This window comes from Microtus pennsylvanicus, chromosome 11 (genome assembly GCF_037038515.1).
Source record: "Microtus pennsylvanicus isolate mMicPen1 chromosome 11, mMicPen1.hap1, whole genome shotgun sequence".
In the NCBI taxonomy this organism is placed as follows: domain Eukaryota; kingdom Metazoa; phylum Chordata; class Mammalia; order Rodentia; family Cricetidae; genus Microtus; species Microtus pennsylvanicus.
Genome location: NC_134589.1, coordinates 50,680,926 through 50,699,567, shown reverse-complemented (window position 1 = coordinate 50,699,567; position 18,642 = coordinate 50,680,926). Strand labels below are relative to the sequence as shown.

The 18,642-nt window shown below is 45.4% G+C and overlaps 1 protein-coding gene and 2 pseudogenes across 4 annotated transcripts in view; 1 reads left to right on the top strand and 2 right to left on the bottom strand.

The window, feature by feature from the left end:
* LOC142860494 (NACHT, LRR and PYD domains-containing protein 1a-like) overlaps positions 1-1,392 on the bottom strand; it is a 31,809-nt gene extending 30,417 nt beyond the window's left edge. For 3 of the 4 annotated variants that reach the window (XM_075991827.1, XM_075991829.1, XM_075991830.1), the window contains exons 1-2: positions 1,320-1,392; positions 2-310 (exon numbers count right to left, since the gene is read on the bottom strand). In XM_075991827.1, the coding sequence (XP_075847942.1) occupies positions 2-251 (250 nt within the window). In that variant the 5' untranslated portion in view covers positions 252-310; positions 1,320-1,392. The remainder of the gene's footprint in view (position 1; positions 311-1,319) is intronic. The other variant, XM_075991828.1, reaches the window with a different exon arrangement.
* Positions 1,393-7,530: 6,138 nt separating this feature from the next.
* LOC142831597 (U6 snRNA-associated Sm-like protein LSm5 pseudogene) lies at positions 7,531-7,807 on the top strand (annotated as a pseudogene).
* A 1,075-nt stretch (positions 7,808-8,882) lies between these two features.
* Positions 8,883-18,642, bottom strand: part of LOC142860493 (NACHT, LRR and PYD domains-containing protein 1a-like) — a 59,607-nt pseudogene continuing 49,847 nt past the window's right edge.

The window sequence follows — 18,642 nt, the reverse complement described above, 5'->3', positions numbered from 1 at the left end:
CTCAGTGTCAGGTCCTTCCCTTGCTGGGCTTGGCTGAAAAGCTGCGTCATGCCCATCTTTTCCAAGGTGTGGAGGGCCATGTTCCAGGCCTGCTGATTCCCATACTGAGCCACCAGGCCTGAGGCTACCGTTGTGCCACTGGCCTCTGGCCAAGCCTTTTCTTTTAGCAGCTCATGCTGGAACCTTTTCAGCGCTTCTTTACTCAGTTGCTCCAAGTAGTAGCTTAAGTGTTGCTGGGTTCTGTCAGACATGTCTGTCCTGGGAATGGGACACAGCGACAGTGGTCTCCCAGTGCCTTGGCCTTTACCACCTGTTAAGGAAGGTTTTCACTGGGGTGATGTTTCCGGGCCCCGGTGAACTCTATACAGTAGTCAGACCCCAGGTTTAAAAGTCTAAATTATCTGTGTTTAGATGGTGTTGGGAGGTAGGAAGGGAAAAGGAGTGGCAGGAAGTTATAGGAAGAAGAAGACACGAGGATGCACTGCAGATCTGATCATGAGGATGAAGGGAAGGGCCCAGGTCTAGTCAGGTAGAGTGGCAGGTGGCAGCGAGGAGGAGGATGGGGCCTGGGAGGAGGGAGGAGTTGAAAGATGTAAGGATAGAAGGAAAAGGAGATGAGAGGGTGAGGGAATCAGAGGGGTGAAGGATGGGTGGTGGGATATTGACAGGTGGAGGAATGGGAGGACACGGACCTGAGGATGGACAGCCTGGAGGATTAGCGAATGGAAGAATGAAGGTAGGAAAGGAGGGGGAGGCTGGAAGAATGAGGGTTTAGAAAGTTATAGGATAGCAGGAAGAGTGGATATGATGGCAGAGAGATGGAGGAATGGCATGTGGTTCCCACCTTTTTCTTTTTCCTGGGACCCACACTAATGAGGTCAGTCTTTCAGCTACAGCCTTGACAGAAGGTGAGGTGGTGAGGGACAGCCACAGTGGCACTCAGAGGTCACGGGTGAGTCCAGGCTAGCCCCTCTGAAGTTCTCTTTAGAAACCTCCTGGTCCAGGAGATCACTCAGAGATAATAATCCAGAGTCAGCTTTCTGGTAGGAAGGACAAATCACCCAGGGGAAATGAAAGAGCAGTGAAGACAGGCCAGGGGAGGATCCTGGATAAGCTGTGGCAGATGCAGGCACATGGGGCATAAGGGAGCACCCAGCAGCCTACCACCCACTTGAGCTGGCCTTCCGAGTCCACACAGGGTGGGGACCAACCCTGGTTCTCAGGATGGCGGCTCCTGTCTGCCACAGCACCCACCTAGTAGAGTCTGGCCAGGGAAAAACTTTCTTCACCTCTCTTGGTTTGGAGCCCCCACAACTCACCTTGCTCTTCTGTGGTGCCCACTGCTGTGTGTCCCAGACTAAGGCAGCTGTGTGGATTGCAGAGATCTCGGTAAACACATCCTTCGAAAGTGAAAGTGACCCTGTTTCCTCGCCACAAAGCCAGACATCAGGAAGCTGCGCAGATGATCTCTGTCTTTTGGCAGATTCTCAGATCTCTGGGCTTTCAGGCTGAGAATGGCATCGCTTAACTTGTTTTCTCTCATGGAATGCCACTAGAAATTTCTAGAGTTCTGATGAGCCCTGGGTTGGAGGATCCAGCTCAGGAGGTTTATCCAGGCATGCTGAGGCTCCAACTCCCTGAGTTTAGAATTCACTTCCCAGAGCTGCAGTTTGCCCATTTAATATGCGGGATGTCAGGGTTTGCCGAGCAATGTCTGATTACTCTAGATCCCCACCTCTTTCTCTCTCTGCTCTTCCCTCTAATGCCTCACCCACTGGTTACTCATTTCAGCAAATGGCTCTTGCGGCCTCAAACACTGGGTCTCCTCTTTCTTCTAACAATTTTATGTTTATTCTATTTGTATGTGTGTGAGTCTGTGAGTCTGCTATGTGTGTGGGTGCATTTGAGAGCTGGAAGAGGGTGTAGGGTTCTCCTGGAGCTGGAGTTATAGGTGGAAGCTAGCCACCTGATGTGGGTGCTATGCTATGCTGTGATGTGAACTCAGGTCCTCTGGAAGAGCAGCAAGTGCCCTTAACTTCAGAAGGATCTCTCTAGTCCCACTGGGCTTTTTTTTTTCCCCATGAACTTTCCAAGTTCCAAGTCTTTAGTTCCCTCTGATACCATCCTTTTTCAGGTGTGTGGTGAGTGCTTGCTTGCATGAGTGTGGGCTCATTGGTTTGGTAGGGCTACAGTCTTTGCTTGCTCTCTAGTTCATTTACTGAGGCAGAGTCTTGCCCTCTGCCTCAGTAAATGAGTTTATGGATTTGGCTAGTCTAACTAGTTAGTCATCCAGCATGGGTATGCCCTGTTCCCTCCTCCTGAGCTCTGGGATCACAAGCCTGTAGCCACGCCCAGCAGGCATCTGTGAGGATGCTGTGGATCAGAGCACAGGTCCTCATGCTTGCATAGCGACTGCTTTACCCACTGAGCCATTGCTGCAGCCCTGACACTGGCTTGTAAACAGATCTGTAATCTGACCCTTCTCACTGTGCCCAAGGAGACTGCTGGTCCAGCCAGCATCTTGTATCTCTTCCCCTGCTTCCTAACTTTGCATGCTGATGTTTTTGGTCTCTCAGTCTTGAATCCAGAGTTACATATCTAATATCTAAGTTAGTTTAAGTCACCACTTAGCTCAAACCTTCCTATTCTTTTCATCTCACTCTGGGTGAAATACTGGTTCCTTTCAGTGGGTCCCAAGGCTCTACTTGACCTACTCCATCCTACCCTGCCCCTTTCTGACACTATGTCCCTGTTTATGCTCCCAGCTCACTCTGCTGTGGGCCGTCTGCTCTGCCTTCGTATTCTTTGAACACACCAGGAACTTGCTCACCCCAGGACCTTTGCACTGGCTTCTCTATTCTTTTTGAATGACTTCCCACTGGTCAGAAATGTACTACCTGCTTTCTGAAGCAACACTTCCCTTCTAGATTTTTTTCCTTATCATTCTCATTCTTGACATTGTTATCACCCAACAGCACAGACTTTCTTTTTCTCGTCTCCTCTTCCCCTTCTTCTTCTTTCTTGGTTTCCTGAGACAGAGTTTCACTGTATAATCCTGGCTGTTCTGAAACTCTCTCTATAGACCAGGCTGGTTTTGAACTCACAGAGATCTATCTGTCTCCTTTGTGCTGGGATTAAAGGTATGTGCCACCACCACTGGCAAGCAAAAACTTTCTTTCTGTCTCTTCTATCTACAGAATGGAAATTCTTAGAGGCAGGACTTAGCCTGTTTGTTGATTGATATGTCTCCGGGACCCAAGTTAGTGCTTGACCTTCTATATCAGCACAGAAATACTCACAGTCTGAGGTGTGGTTATTTTTTTTAAATATTAACATTTATTTATGTGTGTGTATGGTGATTGGTGTAACATATGTAGATACACATACCATGGATCATATATGCTAGTCATAGGAAACCATTCAGGAGTCAGTTCTTGCCTTCCACCATGTACAACCCTGTGATCCAATTCCAGACATAAGACTTGGTGGCAGCTGCCTGCTGTGTGAATCTCTTCCTGGGAAAACCTGATTGATATAGGAAGGCCACACCCATCTAGGGGTGTTACCCCTTGGCAGGTGGTTCTGGGCTATATAAGAAAGGAGGCTGAGCAAACAAGCCCTGGAGAGCAAGCCAGTGAGCAGCACTCCTCCGTGGCCTCTGCTGCAACACTCTTCCGTGGTCTCTGCCTTCCGTGGTCTCTGCTGCAACACTCCCCCGTGGCCCTTGGTTCCTGCCCTGCTTCCTCATGAAGGACAGGAAGCTGTAAAGTGAAACCAACCTTTCTTCCTCAAGCCGCTCGTGGTCAGCTGTGGTGCTTATCACAGCAACGGAAAGTAAACGGAGAGACACCTGTGTTTTAACAAGTTTCCCTCCAAGATGCTTTCATCTCAGACAAAATTGCTGTATACCCGTGCCTTCACCTGCTGAGTCATCTTGTTGGAGCCCCGAGAGCTTCGTTTTATTCTTTTCTACCCTTGATTTTATTTTTCCCTCCAAACTTTTTCTTATACAGTATGTTTTGATCATTCAAACCACTATAACTCCCACCAACAATGACTAAGAATTCCTCTTTCTCCATATCCTCAGCAGTATTTGTCTTTTGTGGTTGTTCTATAAATAGCCATTCTGGCTGTGGGGAGATACCGTGCTAGTTGAGTGAGACCGGCCCCCATATATTTGGATGCTTGGGCCCCAGTTAGTACAGCTGTTTGGAGAGGATTTGAAGTGTGTCCTTGTTGGAGGAGGTGTGTCACTGGGGTCAGGCTCTGAGAATTCAAAAGCCCACACAGTTCCCAGTGTCTGTAGTTTTTTCTCTCTCTCTGCATGCTGCTTGTGAATCAGGATGTCAGCTTTCAGCTACTGCCCCTGTACTATGCCTGCCTGCTGCTGCCATGATGGTCATGGACTCCAATTGTAACTCTCAAGTTATTATTTTTTTTATCATTTTTACATAATTCTTTATTGACTCTTTGGAAATTTCACATCATGCACCCCAATCCCACTCATTTCCCAGTCCCTTTATATCTACTCCACACCTGGGTAGCTTGCCTCTCAAAATTAATTAAAAACAAAACAAAACAAATCTGGGCTGCTCTGCCATCTTTTCAACACCTCTTCATTCATCCGAGCGGCATAGGAAGCTGCAGTGTGCCACTCAGTATATCCTTCTGTCCAACCATCCCCACCAGCAGAACGTTCATTGCAATGAGTCCTTGGTCTGGCTCAAGGCCTCCGCCACACCATCATCACTGGGGGCATTGAAGCACACCTAGGAAATCCCACTGTTGCCCTGAGTCATAGAGATCCTTCTGCTCCACAAGACGGGTCCTTTAGCACCCTCCAGTCGGTCCCTGATGGGGCAGTTGTTAATGTGGGGCAACCCAAGGCCCAGGATGTGGGTCTGGGTGGTAGCTGAGCTGGTTGGTCTGGGCCACTGGGTTCACCCTCTTAGGCAAGGGGCAGCTCTCCTAAGCCCTTGTCATCAGGGCCAGCTCTCCCATGCCTGCGGTGAGGTTTGTGGTCATCTCTCCTGAGTGTGTATGTGGGGTTGGGGGGTTGGTCAGCAGCCCTGCTGCAGTGTACAGCAAGGGGGCAGAAGCAGCTATCCCGGGGCCAGTGAGGGGCAGGGCTGGCTCAGCACTGCCCTTTGATTTCAACACTCATAGTTCCTATGACCCCCTGTGGTAACTTGAGTCATGGACATCAGCCTGGACCCTGGCTGCTGTTGGACCATGAACCCAGACATGGCCCACAGCAGTAGCCCAAGCCTGAATGATACCGTGGCCTGGTGAAGCTCTGTTGGCCAAACAGACTTGCATAGTCCTGGTTGCAGCATGGCCCTTGGATACCAACATGGCCGCAGGATGCAGCCTAGACCATGGGCATCTGTGTGGCCACAGGGGGCATCATGGGCCATAGACATCAGGGACCCCCAACTGTGATAGGACCATGGACCCAGTCATGGTCCCCAACAGCAGTCTGGGTTCTGACATCACCATGGCCACAGGTGGCAGCACAGTCCACTCAGATCAGCATGGCCCCTGCAGCAGAGTAGCTCTTGGACATCAACAGGTGACTGCCCAGACCCCAGGCATCAACATGGCCTTCAGCGGTATCAGGAGCCATGGGCATCAACTCTGGCTACAGTAGGGCCATGAACCCAGACATGGCCCTTGGAAGCAGCCATTGCCCTAGTGGCGGCATGGTCTCAGACACCAACGTGGCCACAGGATATAGCCTAGACTCCTGATATCTGTGTCACCTTTGGTGGCACCACAGGCCAGGGATATCACAGACCCCCAACTGTGGTAGGACCGCAGATCCAGAAGCAGCCCTCAGCTGCAGCCTGGGCCTGGATGTCACCATGTCACCTCATGGCATTGAAGGCCACTCAGATCTGTATGTGACCCTGGCAGTAGCATGATCCTCAGATCTCCACCTGGCCTCAGGTAATGGCCCAGACCCCGGGTATTGCATGGCCTTTAGTGGTAGCAGGAGCCATCAACCCAGTCCCTGGCTGCAGTAGAGCCAAGGACACACCTGGGCTCAATGTCACCATGACCCTGGTGGCACCACAGGCCATCCAGATTGGCATGACCCCAGTGGCTGTGTGACTTTTAGACACCAACATGAGTGAGTCCCATATTATAACCTTTTAATTTCAAATGGTCCCATTTGTTAATTTGTCCCATTTTCTTAATGACTGGAGCCCTTGTCAGAGAGGCCTCCCCTGTGCTTGCATCAGGAAGTGTTTTTTCCTTTTTCCCTCTCGCAGATCCAGTGTTTTGAATGTTGTGTTGATGTCTTTAGTGCATTTGGAGCTGAGAGCTCTGCAGGGTGAGAGGAGAGAATCGTTCTTCTACCTGCAGGCATCCAGTTTATCAGCACCACTTGTTAGCGAGGCTTTCTCTTTGCCAGTGAATAAGTATTGTCACCAATGAGTGTTTTTGCTTGTCATTTTACTGTAGAACAACCCCCCTATTTTATCATCTAAAACATTTTCCACCCAAAGATTCTTAGTCAATAAATTGTTTTAAGCTAGAACATATTTGATATGCTATTCAAGGAATACATTAAAATAATTTCAAGCTCTGTTGCTGCAGTATGAAAACACTGCAAGAATAGGTGATTAATTTATCTTAAAACTTCATGGTTGGATTTATAAATCTTAGTCTGTTTTATTAAGGTGTGGTCCCAGAAGTCTGAAAACCATACACTTTCTACATATACTTTGTAGAATCATTATAACTTGGACAGTTTAGACGAGACAAAAAAAGAAACAAGAAGTAAAATTAAATTTCCTGATTTTAAATAATCAAATAATGTTTTAGCAACACTTGATTATATACATTTTTATACATAATTTGTATTTACGTCTTGTGTGTAGTTTCTTTTCTGTGTCCTCAAATATTTATTGACCAATCGTGTGACTTTTCTGGGGAGATGTAAAATTATTATCTACACTTAACCTCTGACCTTTGACTCATTAAGCTCATATTAATGAATAGAAATGAACCTATTAGTGATTATTCATAGAGCAATGCAAGACCCCAGACGTCTGCAGGGACTCCCTTATCTGAAGTTGCCCCCACCCTCTCTCACCAATCTCATAAATTCTTTGTCTGCCTTTGAATTGAAAGAAACTTTGCTTCCTAGCGCCACCTAGTGTGAAAGCAGCAGACGTGATCCAGGCTCAGAGGGTAGTCAGTTCTTGCCCTTATCAGAGGTTCTGGGATTTGAACAAACACTGCCCATCTTGGGAAGATTCGCTTGTATCGCTGCAGTCAAACATGTCAGATTAATCTCATTCAGGCTTGCTGCAAGATAGATAGGACAAGGATCCACAGGTCTGTGCCATTCACCAGCAGGCACGCAGTCCAGACCTCTCGCAGTGGTCACATCTGGAAAGAAGCACTACATGCTTGTTTTAAGCAAAACATTCTTCCTGATTGGCCACAGCAGCTAACAGGACCACAAACCTGCCACTAGACCTTTAAGACAAGAGTATAGGATTAAGAATTGACACTGTCATGAGGAGTGATAAAGAAATTGTTGGTACAGTTTTAGGATTTGGTGATCTTGTCAATATGGTATGTCACAGTTTGAAATTACACCAGAAGCAAAACTGATACAAACTTAAGCTAGATTTTACTAAATGGAAACAATATAACAGTGCTGGTTCCTGTAGAACAAGGGACTGAAGTAATAATGTATTTTCTTGAGTTATATTATATTCTGGCTCCCCAACACACTCCACTAGGAGTTTGTTTTCTTCCTGGCAAAACTGGCCTTCAAGCAAGGAATTGACTATGCATCGACCACTGACAAAATGCATGATATCCAGACAGGACAAGCCGGAAACAAGAAAAAGACTGTCAAATCCTGCCAAGATAGGGTAAGATGGTTTTGAAAAATTTTCTGCCTCTGAAAATGGTCTGTCAGTTACTCTAGGCCTTAGCCAAAGCTGGTTGCTCCAATGTTGCAAATGAGACTTCAGGTGATTGCCCAGGAAGCCAGTTGTCTCTGTCATTTGTTGCACATTTTGGAAGTTACTTGATTGCACTTCCTGCTTACTCAAGTAATATTATTTCCCATCTCAGGTCTTTGATGGAGTTGAAGAATATATAGTTACAGTTTTCCTTAGTTATGATAAAAGATAAAGTAGATATAAATAAATATTGTAACTGTAATCTTACTTGATACCTGTTTTGTTATATGTAATTTTACCATATTAAAGTTAAAACCTTTCTTTTTGTTTAAGCAGAAAAGGGGAGGTGATGTGGGATTCTCCTCTGTATGCTGTGATACAATTGTTTAATAAAGAAACTGTCTTGGGCCTGCACAGAGCATAATAGAAGTAGGAGGGGAAAACTAAATTGAATGCTGGGAGAAAGAAGGTGGAGTGAATGGGAAGCCATGGAGCTTCCACTAGAGAAAGACATACTGAAACTTTGCCGGTAAGTCGTGGCCTTGTGGCGATACACAGATTAATGGAGATAGTTCAGGATATGAGAGGTAGCCAGAAATATGCTTAAGTTATTGGCCAAACAGTATTTCAAATAATATAGTTTCTGTGTGGTTATTTCAGGTCTGAGCAACCAGGAACAAACAAGTGCCCTCCTATAACACTCCCTGCCCCCTCCCACCCCTGGACTTTTAATGTTTATATTGTACAAAACAGAGTTTTTGCTAAAGGGAAATACTTTGAAGACATATGCCCATTTTTCTATGCTAATCATGATTATTTTGTAATAAGGTTTTTTTATAGACTAAAAAATAAAGATGTTTTTGTAAAAAACAAAACAAAACAAAACAAAACAAAACAAAACAAAAACCCTGTAAAACTTTTGAGGTATCTAGAGCCAAAGATTTTGGTTTTAAGTTTTGTAATATTTCTCCCAATGGATACAAGATGTTAAGTAAAAAAAAAGCCTACAATATGAGGAAGGACTATGCAGGAAAATACAGCCACTCCCTCACTCCCCCACACTCCCAGCAAAGAAGCAGATTCCCTCAGCCCTCTGTTATGACTATTGATGTCAGATCACACGGATAAGCACCTTTTTTTTTTTTATTGATGGCTAAGCCACAGATGGTAACTTGACAGAAAACATTCACTAACCTGTATTACAGGGAAAAAAATCCCCCAGCAGACAGCTACTTAAGTAGATAGCTGACATTTTACAGCCTAATGTCATAGGAATTTCCCTTATGCAACCTACTGACTTTAGGACATTTAAAAACAATTAGCCCATAGTTATCTTTAACTTTAATTTTCAGAAGTTTCCTGTTACAATTATGCTTATTATCAATAACACAAAACGTGTAAACTTGTCAGTAAACTCCTTGTTTTCATTGTGTAAAGCATAACTCTCCCAAGTCACTGGCTCATGTTGGATGAAAGTGTACTTTAAAGTCTCCATTTCTAAATTCTATTGTCTCTTTAGGACTTATTAAAGATCTGAAACTTACGGCAGATTCAGGAGTCTTTTGGTGACACCACACTGTGTGTACTAAACTGACAATAGCTACGCAGGCTGTACAGATCACATCTTGAAATGCCAAGCACGGAAAAGACATCGTAACATTTCTTGGAAAATTAATACCAAGATATTCTATTCTCTAAGCACTGTCCTTGCAAATGTGCCACTATATGAGTGATGCAACAAAACCCGTGTCCACTGTCCAGATTGCTTGTACTTTGCACCTGCAGAGTCCAGACGAGAAGATGGGAGGCATTGGGAAGCGAGGCTAGCAGCTCTGGCCATGGGCTGGGCAGGTAGGGAGCAGAAGCTTGATCTAGAGGGAAACCTGGTGGCCTGGGGAAAGAGACTGGCAGGGATACCCTCGGGACAGTACACAGCATTGCAAGCCTCAAGTACCGTTGTGGCAGGTGGGTGAGCAGTAGAGAGGAATCCCACCTTTTTGCCATTCTTTTTAAAAATTAAGAAATTATTTGTGTATTTGAATGTGCACTTGTGTGTCAGTGCTAATGGAGTCCAAAATAGTCTGTTGGATCCCATGGAGTTGGATTCACACGTGTGAGCTGCCTGATTATGGTGCAGGGAGCAGTGCTCTGATCCTTGATGCAAGAGCACCAAGAGCTCTGGCTTTTTGTCTGCAAGATCCTTAGATCCCTTCAAGAGACCCTGATCCTGTGCTGAGGGGATTCGGAGAGGTGAGTAAGTGGCCACATGGCTGGACAGCCTGAAATGCCACTCTCTCCGCCAGTCCCGGGGGGACTGAATCCATGCCCCCTCTAATTCCCTAAGCTTTTCTGGGTCCACAAAGAGCTGTCCTGGAAACAGTGGCGTCAGAAAGGCAACTCAGGTGGCCACTGGTTTATCAACAGAGAAACTGAGGGCCAAAGCAGAGCCAGGACTCAGAGGAGAGTGCTCAGCCCTCAGAGATCCCACCTGACTTCTCAAAGAGGTCCATGATCAGGGAAGGATGGATCTCCTTCAGAGCTCGGTAGACTTGGTCTTTGCAGGCCCTGCTCCAGGACCGGCTGAGGCTGAACAGCTTCCGCATCTTGTCTTGGGTGGTGGCTTCAGCCCGGACTGCCTCATACTCCTCTTCCCTCAGCACCAGACCATGCAGCTTGTCCAAGAGAGGGTCCACTGATGTCACTCGGGCCACCAGCTGCTCCCTATGCTGGTCCACGAAGTGTAGTGAGGCAGGAGCGTCTAGGGGTGAAGATGAGGCTGACACTGAGCATAGAAAGGCTTCTCCCTGGTCTCTCTCACTGGCTGCCCACTTCTTGCTATTTTTAGGCATCTCATCTGCACCCTTGGCTCCCTTCTTCTTCTGGAAGGTCATTTGAAAAATATCTGTACCTTCCTGAGGTCAGTTACTAGTCTGGCAATTTGCATGACCAGGGGGAGGGGTTCATGGTAGGGTGTTCAGGTTGGGAATGGGTAGAGTTATTGTCTCCATGGGAAGCAGCAAAGGACATGAGAGGAACTCTGTCCTGAGCATGCACCTCTTCCACCTGTACTGGTGAAGCAGCATGATTCCCGCCTTTCTCATCGCCATTGTCTCAAGGGTCAGATAATCTACCAGCAGAATGCTATTGGTTTCTCTGGCCTCATAAAGTTGTTTCTTACCTTTTTGAACTGCAGGCATCATGAGCTGTGCAAGTCTGAGATCCCCTGGAAGAAAGGAGAGATGAAGCATCTGTAAGGATGTCTGTCACCAACACTCAGTGCTCTCTGTGCAACTCTCAGCCGTGCCTGAGATTTTGAGAATGAACTATAGAAATTCTGATATAATCTGGAAGGTGAACATTTCCCTACTCATACAGGGAATCTGGGCACCAGGCCTGTCATCATTGAGGGAAGACATGTGAATGAGCAGAAGGCTTTTCTTTCACATAACCACAGCCTCAGTTGTATCCTAGACTGAATTCCTCATGGAGAAATAATCAAGTCCTTTGCTGGCTTAAATCATTTGACATTTGATTCAGGGTAGAAAGCTATTTTCTTGTCCTTGTTTGATCTTGTACACTCACAGGCAACAAAATTCTAAATTCACTCTTCTCTAACAGTTTAGGGAAGCCATCTGAAGGACTGCGTTTGTAGTATTGAAAGCCCTGATTCCGTTTGCATTAAGGAAAGATGATAGTCCTTACACTCCATGTTAAGTGGGCCATTTTGGTGCATCCTGACTGAAGCATCTAATGAAGACAATGAGTGACCACGAATTTAAAAACCAAAATTTAAGATTGAGGACACAAGAGGGCCATGATTATAACCTTCCAGTATCTGAATTCTTTCCCACATGGAAGGAACTAGATCTTAATGAGTCCCAACAAAAATAATTAACACGTAGAAGAGGTCGTCTTAAAATAAAGAAAATTAGCAACATTGCCCCCATCAGCTAAGAATCACACTATGAGATGGGTATGAACAGTATTTAACCTTTCCAACCATCTTACGAGTTACTCATTCTGATCTTCAGGTGAGGAGGGTTAGACACAAAGGAGTTAAGTCATTTCAAGATTCCTAAGGAATAAGTGCTTGAGTGAGATTCAAATGCTGGCCTGCTGCTGGGGCAGGTCAGTTCTCCACCTGTGGCTCACTCAGCTCAAGGCTGAGCAAAACCTATTCTTTGACCATGTGTGGAGCCTGTGAGTAGCAGCTCAGAAGCAGGAACTACCACTGTCTCACAGCTAACAAGGCCTGGGTGTCTCTAGAGCTACTAATGACAGAAGCTTAGTTTTGGCATTGTGGGTTTGAATTAAGACTGTATTGTTAACTGTACTTATGAAATTTCACTATTTGTTTATCTCTTGTCAGCTTGAAAACATGGATGAGGCTACAATAGCCAAATAAAGAAATAAGTAAAACCCACAATTTTGGACAGAAAAACCTAACCATGGAAATGAAAATACTCTATAAGAAAAAAAATTAAAGATAAGCATCAAAGAAAAAAATTGAGGAAGGCCTTAGAAGATGCAAAGACACCTTCACTACAGCCATTGTTTGGAAGAAATCCACCATACTAAAAGCATGCTACATACTCAAAACAGTCCCAATGAAGATGACAGGGACCTTCTTCACAAATAGAGTGGAAAAAAATGAGAAATACAAGAGAATAGATGTCAAAAACAACTTTGTGGAAAGATTCATCACACCTTATTTCAAACTAATATAGGCAGTGAAAAACATGTCCAGATCAACAGAATGGAATAGACGACCTGGATAAAGTCTCCATAACCACTATTTGGCCTTTGCCAAAGAATCCAAAATACCCTTTGGAGAAAGGACAGCCTGCTCAACAAAAGATACCGAAAAGACTACATGGCAACACATGGAAGAACGAAACGTCTTTCCTTTAAAAATCCAACTCCACATGACCCAAGAGGTCAATGTGAGACGGACCCAGTGCCCTGAAACTGGTAAAGTAAACATAGAGAGGGCATTGCAACACAGTAGCATAAGCACGGATTGTGTGACTAAGACTCTGACAGCCCAAGAAATAAATCCAGTAACTGATAAACTGGATCTCAAGACACTAAAAAATTCTGTATGACAAAGGAGACTCAGTGGAGTGATGATAAGGTGGAGAGAGGAAGAAATGACTTCCCAGCTAACACGAGACAGGAGATTAGGAACTAGAATATCCAACCTCTCTTCAGTCAGATAATGACCCAGAATTTACCTCCCAGATCTCAAACTTTATCTAAGGCTCTTAACACTCCCTGGCATTTTCATATCCCATACCATCCTCAGTCCTCAGGGAAGGTAGAACAAACTAACCGTTCCTTAAAGAATGTTGTTGTTAAGATGTCACAGGAACTTCACCTTGACTGGGTGAAGAGCCCCTGGCTCTTCTCAGGCTCTGGCTCTGGGTTCTCCTATCTATCTCGCCCCTTGAACTCATGTATGGGTGGCTGGTTTTTAACTCCCGGCCTCTCACCTGATCACCTGCTTATGCCACTGCTATTTCATCTTTGCTCCCTATTATGGAATTTTACTGAATACTCACTACCTCAATCATACACCAACTCCTTCCCATTTCCAATTAAAATCAGAGACCAGGTCCTTTTATGCTCCCTCCCCCAAAACAACCCTCACCCCTTTCCTCTAAATGGCAAGGTTTCTTTAAAGTAATTCTTGTAACTCTCAATCTCATTAGATTCACCTGTCTCATCTCAAACTTTTTATTATTCCAGTTTGGGACACCCCCTCCTTGTATATAGTAACTCAAACAGGGCCCTGCTCCCTTAAGTTCCAAAGGACATCAAGATCAGCTACGTTTTCTCCAGTTCCAGAAGAATAACTTCTCACCACCGTACTCAATTCTCCTGTGCCAAAACTCCATATGCTCTCCTTTCTAATTCTCCCCTTTTCTCTTTCTCCTATCTGCCTTGCCAATTTCTATGTATCTCCAATGTTATACATAAATTTCCAGTTAATCATCCAGCTGTTATTACAGGGACCATTATTAAACACAGAGCCAGAAGTACAAAGACTTTCAGAGGCCCAGGCAGTAAGAAACAATAACAAGTTTTGGGACATTCACAGCCCCAGACTCCAAAGGGAGACTCACAAAACGGGCTTTAACATAACAGGTTTATCACTGACTGCAGCAGTGTCTCCTGGATGTTAGGTAATACCATGATGCTAAAGAGAACAAGTGCCTTAAGGTTTGCTTCAGGTAAAGCATTATGAGGTCTAATAATTCCCCTTTCTTCTCTTCCCTCCTCTCCCACTATACAACTGTCTTCTATTCTAACACTATACTATCATAACCATAAGCTTTTAATATGTCTAAAACTTAGCTCTTTTTCATTCCTGGTCTTGGGACTCCTGGGAGAGTCCCTCCTCCACCTCGGGAATCCAGGGAAACCCCCCTCCATCTTCCATCTTGGGACTCTCCTCCCTCAATCACCCGGATCTATTTTTTTCTAAACATAATCTTCTACCTTGCCAGCATCTTGCCAGGTCCAAGCTGCTGGTCAGCCACTTCCGCAGAGTCCAGGATCAAGGAAGTAACCAGCTACTCCAGGACGTGGTCAAGCACCCCAACTCTCCGATGCCCACAAAGCCAGCAGAAAGCAGCCTTGAAGACCCAGTGCCCCATTTCCACCAATTGGAGACCCATAAGCCCCCCAATTTTTTTTTATAATAAACAAAACGGTGGAATGTTATGGTTCCTATTGCACAGCGCTGTGGCCGGCACTCCTGGGCTCCAGAGCCACGCATGCACCGATCAGCGCCCAGGCAAATTAAATAGCCACCTAGGGTCCTTAGGCCCTATGTGACCTACAACACGGTCGCGTCACCTATGCATGACACAGCTACATAAGCCGTTGTGTGCATGCACGGGCTCCTTCACCTATGTATGATGTAGTTATGTAAGCCACTGTGTGCATTTGCTAGGCAACCTTTAACAGCAGGAGGGGTCCAAACTCTCTCCCTGCACCAACTTTCTCAGGCCTGTGTGCATGAATCTTTCTCTTTAATAAACTCTTAAAGCGGGTTTCATTGTGCGTTTCGTAATCTGTTCTCTCAGAAGTGGAAAGAATGTTGAAACAGAAGATATGGGGAAGGGCTGTGAAGTGCTCTCTTCTAAGCAGGACATGACCATGGCCATCATGGACTCATAGCGCCTGCACCTGTTGTCTCTGGACCACACAAGTAGGGCCAGCCCATCACTCAGCTGGACATGGGGAAGCTGTTCACAGGGACAGTACCACTTACTGCTAAATTATTGGCAAAAATAGATTATGAGGGCAAGGGTCATCTGTATGCCTGCTGGTGAGCTCATTGGGTTTTACTGGATAGTGCAAAACCCATGGGCACACAGTTGGTCCCAGTTAAACTCTGTGAGACGCAAAGCAAAACTTTATGAATGTGGAAAAGAGATTTGTATTGAAGAAGAGGGGCTGGCAGGAGTAGGAGGGAGATAAGAAGGTGTGTTTAGGGTGGAGTTACTAGAGTGCACTGTATGCATGTATAAAATTGTCAATAAATTTATTTAAAAAATGTGTATGGATCTGAGATTGAGTATCTCATGTTAGCAAAGTCCTTTCATCTTAAAACTAAGATATTATGTAAACTGGAGCCAGATGCTTTGTGCATCTTCAAATCTGTCACTTGAAGAGTAGTGGGGAGGAAATTAGGATACAAGACTGAGAAAATGAGACTTCTAGTATGTGGTGATTTGGACATCAAAATGCTCATGTGTTGAAGGACCAGTCCTGCAGTCCTATTAGAAGGTGATGGTCCTGAGGGCTGTGAATTTATGAATGACATCATACACTAATGCACTCATAATGGTGTGAGCGCTGAGAACAAACACTATGTAAGAGTACAATGGAGCCGGGCGGTGGTGGCGCACGCCTTTAATCCCAGCACTCGGGAGGCAGAGGCAGGCGTATCTCTGTGAGTTCGAGGCCAGCCTGGTCTACAAGAGCTAGTTCCAGGACAGGAACCAAAAGCTACAGAGAAACCCTGTCTCGAAAAATCAAAAAAAAAAAAAAAAAAAAAAAAAAAAAAAAAGAGTACAATGGAGGCAAGACCTGGAAGAGAATATCTGCATGGACTTCACTCCTTCTCCTCCTCCTCTCCTCTTCTCTCCCCTGTCTCCTTCATTTCCCCTTTCTCTTCTCTTCCCTGGCTCTCATTCTAACCCCTGCTCCCACTTCTCTGAGGTAAAGAGCCTCCTCTCTCACAAGCTCCTACTCCATGGAATCCTGTCTCACCTCTGGCTCAAAGAGATGGAGGCAGCTGGCCATGGACTGAAACTTGGTTCTAAGACCATGAATCAAAGCAAAACTTTCCGTTTTTAAGTTGTTTTTGTCACATGTTTTGTCAAAATTGGGAATCGCTGACTAACACAGCGTCATAGATTAAACTGTGGTCAGACCCTCTGTTTTGGATCTAGCAAAAGCCACATAACTAATCTGGTCATTTCATGACACCTAGAATTAGTTGCCTTTCTTCTGCCTTTTGGGTATCTGGACCTAAACAAATTTTACCTGGTTTCAGCAAGGCTTCCCATATCAGTTTCTTATTCTTCTTGTCTTTGATTTGCAGATTAATCCCTGAACCCATGCAGTCAACACAGATCTCAGAGAAGAGCTGGGATTCCCCGGGGCTCCGGTAGCACAGTTCCAGTTCCTGAAGAGAGAAAGAATTACTATGTGAGGATCAACTACTAATCCTTCAAAGGAGGGCTGTCCCCACCCCCATACTTTCACAATCTTGCTCACCACATTAGACACTGGCTATCTTTCACACTGAGGTAACCCACAGCCTTTGCATACATGTCTTTACTCAGAAGGTTGAGGACCCAACTGGGACCCCCATCCTGCCGATTCTATTCTCATCACTCCGACAAAAACCGGGCAGAAAGAAACTTAGGGAAGGGTCGATGTTGTTTAGTTTTATGGTGGGAAATTTATATAAGCTGGAGCTCCATTCTTTGTGGCAGGAGATTGTTGTAGGACTCATTATATCCCAGAGGATCAGCAAATCATACCCTGAGGTGAGAAGCAGGGCATGGCTATAAGCCTCAGGCCTGACACTAATGACATGCTTCTGATAACCAGGCCTCACATATTTGTTTCCACAAACTCTCCAGATGCTGTCACTCACTGGGGACTAAGTGTTTAAACCTGTACATCTGCAGGAGTCTTCAGATCCAAACACTAACGTCTGAGGATGAGTGAGCTCATCCCGAAAGTCCAGTTCATACTGCCTAAGCCAGGACTTGCTCTCTATGCATTTTTTAGATGGATTCTCCTTTGGGACATATTGAATCTAAATTCTTAGCTCTTCAGGTTCAACCTATACTCCTGTGTGGCCCCTTAAACTGCTTTCCACCAAACTTTGCTCATCCCAAATCTCATTTGTTTTCTACCCAATTTCAATTTACTGCAGAGTCTTTAACCTGCCCCACAGGTTTACCAAGCCTGACATCTGACCCTGGAGAGTAGCAAACACTTGGATGCTCACCTTTGGGATGATTGTCAGCTTCTTGGAACCAGATATGATGTAGCGGGAACCAATATAAAGGGAGTCTACTGGGGGTGGCTTGTTTATTCGAACAAATCGGAACTTTATTTCTTCATCATCAATGGCCTAGGGAACATTGCAGACAGCAGTTTATCTAGATTTCTGGGCCACAACATCTGGTCTGAATAAGGTGAGATGATCATTTAGTACATTTTTTTGGTGATTGGTTGGTGACACCTCCTGACAACTCTGTGTTCTGTAACACGGATTGTTGACTAATTGGCCCCTGTCATGTTCATTGTGGGAACAGGGTTGTTGTGCCAGAAGAAGGGAGCTGGCTACACATTGTGCATGGAGAATTCCCACCTTCTGATGGGGGAAAGAGGTCATAGAAGGACGTCCAGAGGTTGGTAAATGAGCACCAGAGGCATTTGGGGGAGAATCTGGTGTAAGGGGGCCAAGAACAGAGCAGAATCACACACACACACACACACACACACACACACACACACACACACACTTTCCCCTTATAGAACTGCAATCCCACTCCCAGTTAAGAATCTCTCCAGGGGGCCCACTGTCTACATTTCATGCTTTCTGCCAGCCCACCCTGGCCTCACTTTTGTGGTCCTCAGTGTCACCTTCCGAATGGTGCAGTCATTGGGGACCAGGTAGAGGTGAAATGTCACATCCTTGGGATTGAAGTGATAGTAGATCAGTGTGATGGAAGTGATGGGGATGAAGCGTACAAAACCAGGAATCATTCTCATTACAACTCCCACTGGGGAGAAGCTTGGGTTTTCCAGCATGCGTAATGTTGTTCCACTCTGGCTGGAGTTTCTAGGACCATCCCCTGTTCTTGAAAGTGGGCCACATGGAACGAGGAGGTGTCCACCTGTCCCTCTGTGAAAGAACAGATTTAAAGATGTATATTTAGTTTTTCCGTCGAGCCATTCTTGGCTAGAAAAATAGCGCCCTAGGACTTAGAATGACTGTGGTGGTTTGAATGAAAATGGCCACCATAGTTGGTGCAATTGCTTGGGAAGGAGTAAGAGGTATGCACTTGTTGGAGAAGATGTGCCACTGGGGTGGGCTTAGACATTTCAAAAGCTTGTGCTGTTTCCAATTTCCTTTCTTTCTCCTCCTTTACAATATGTAAGTTCTCAGTTACTGCTC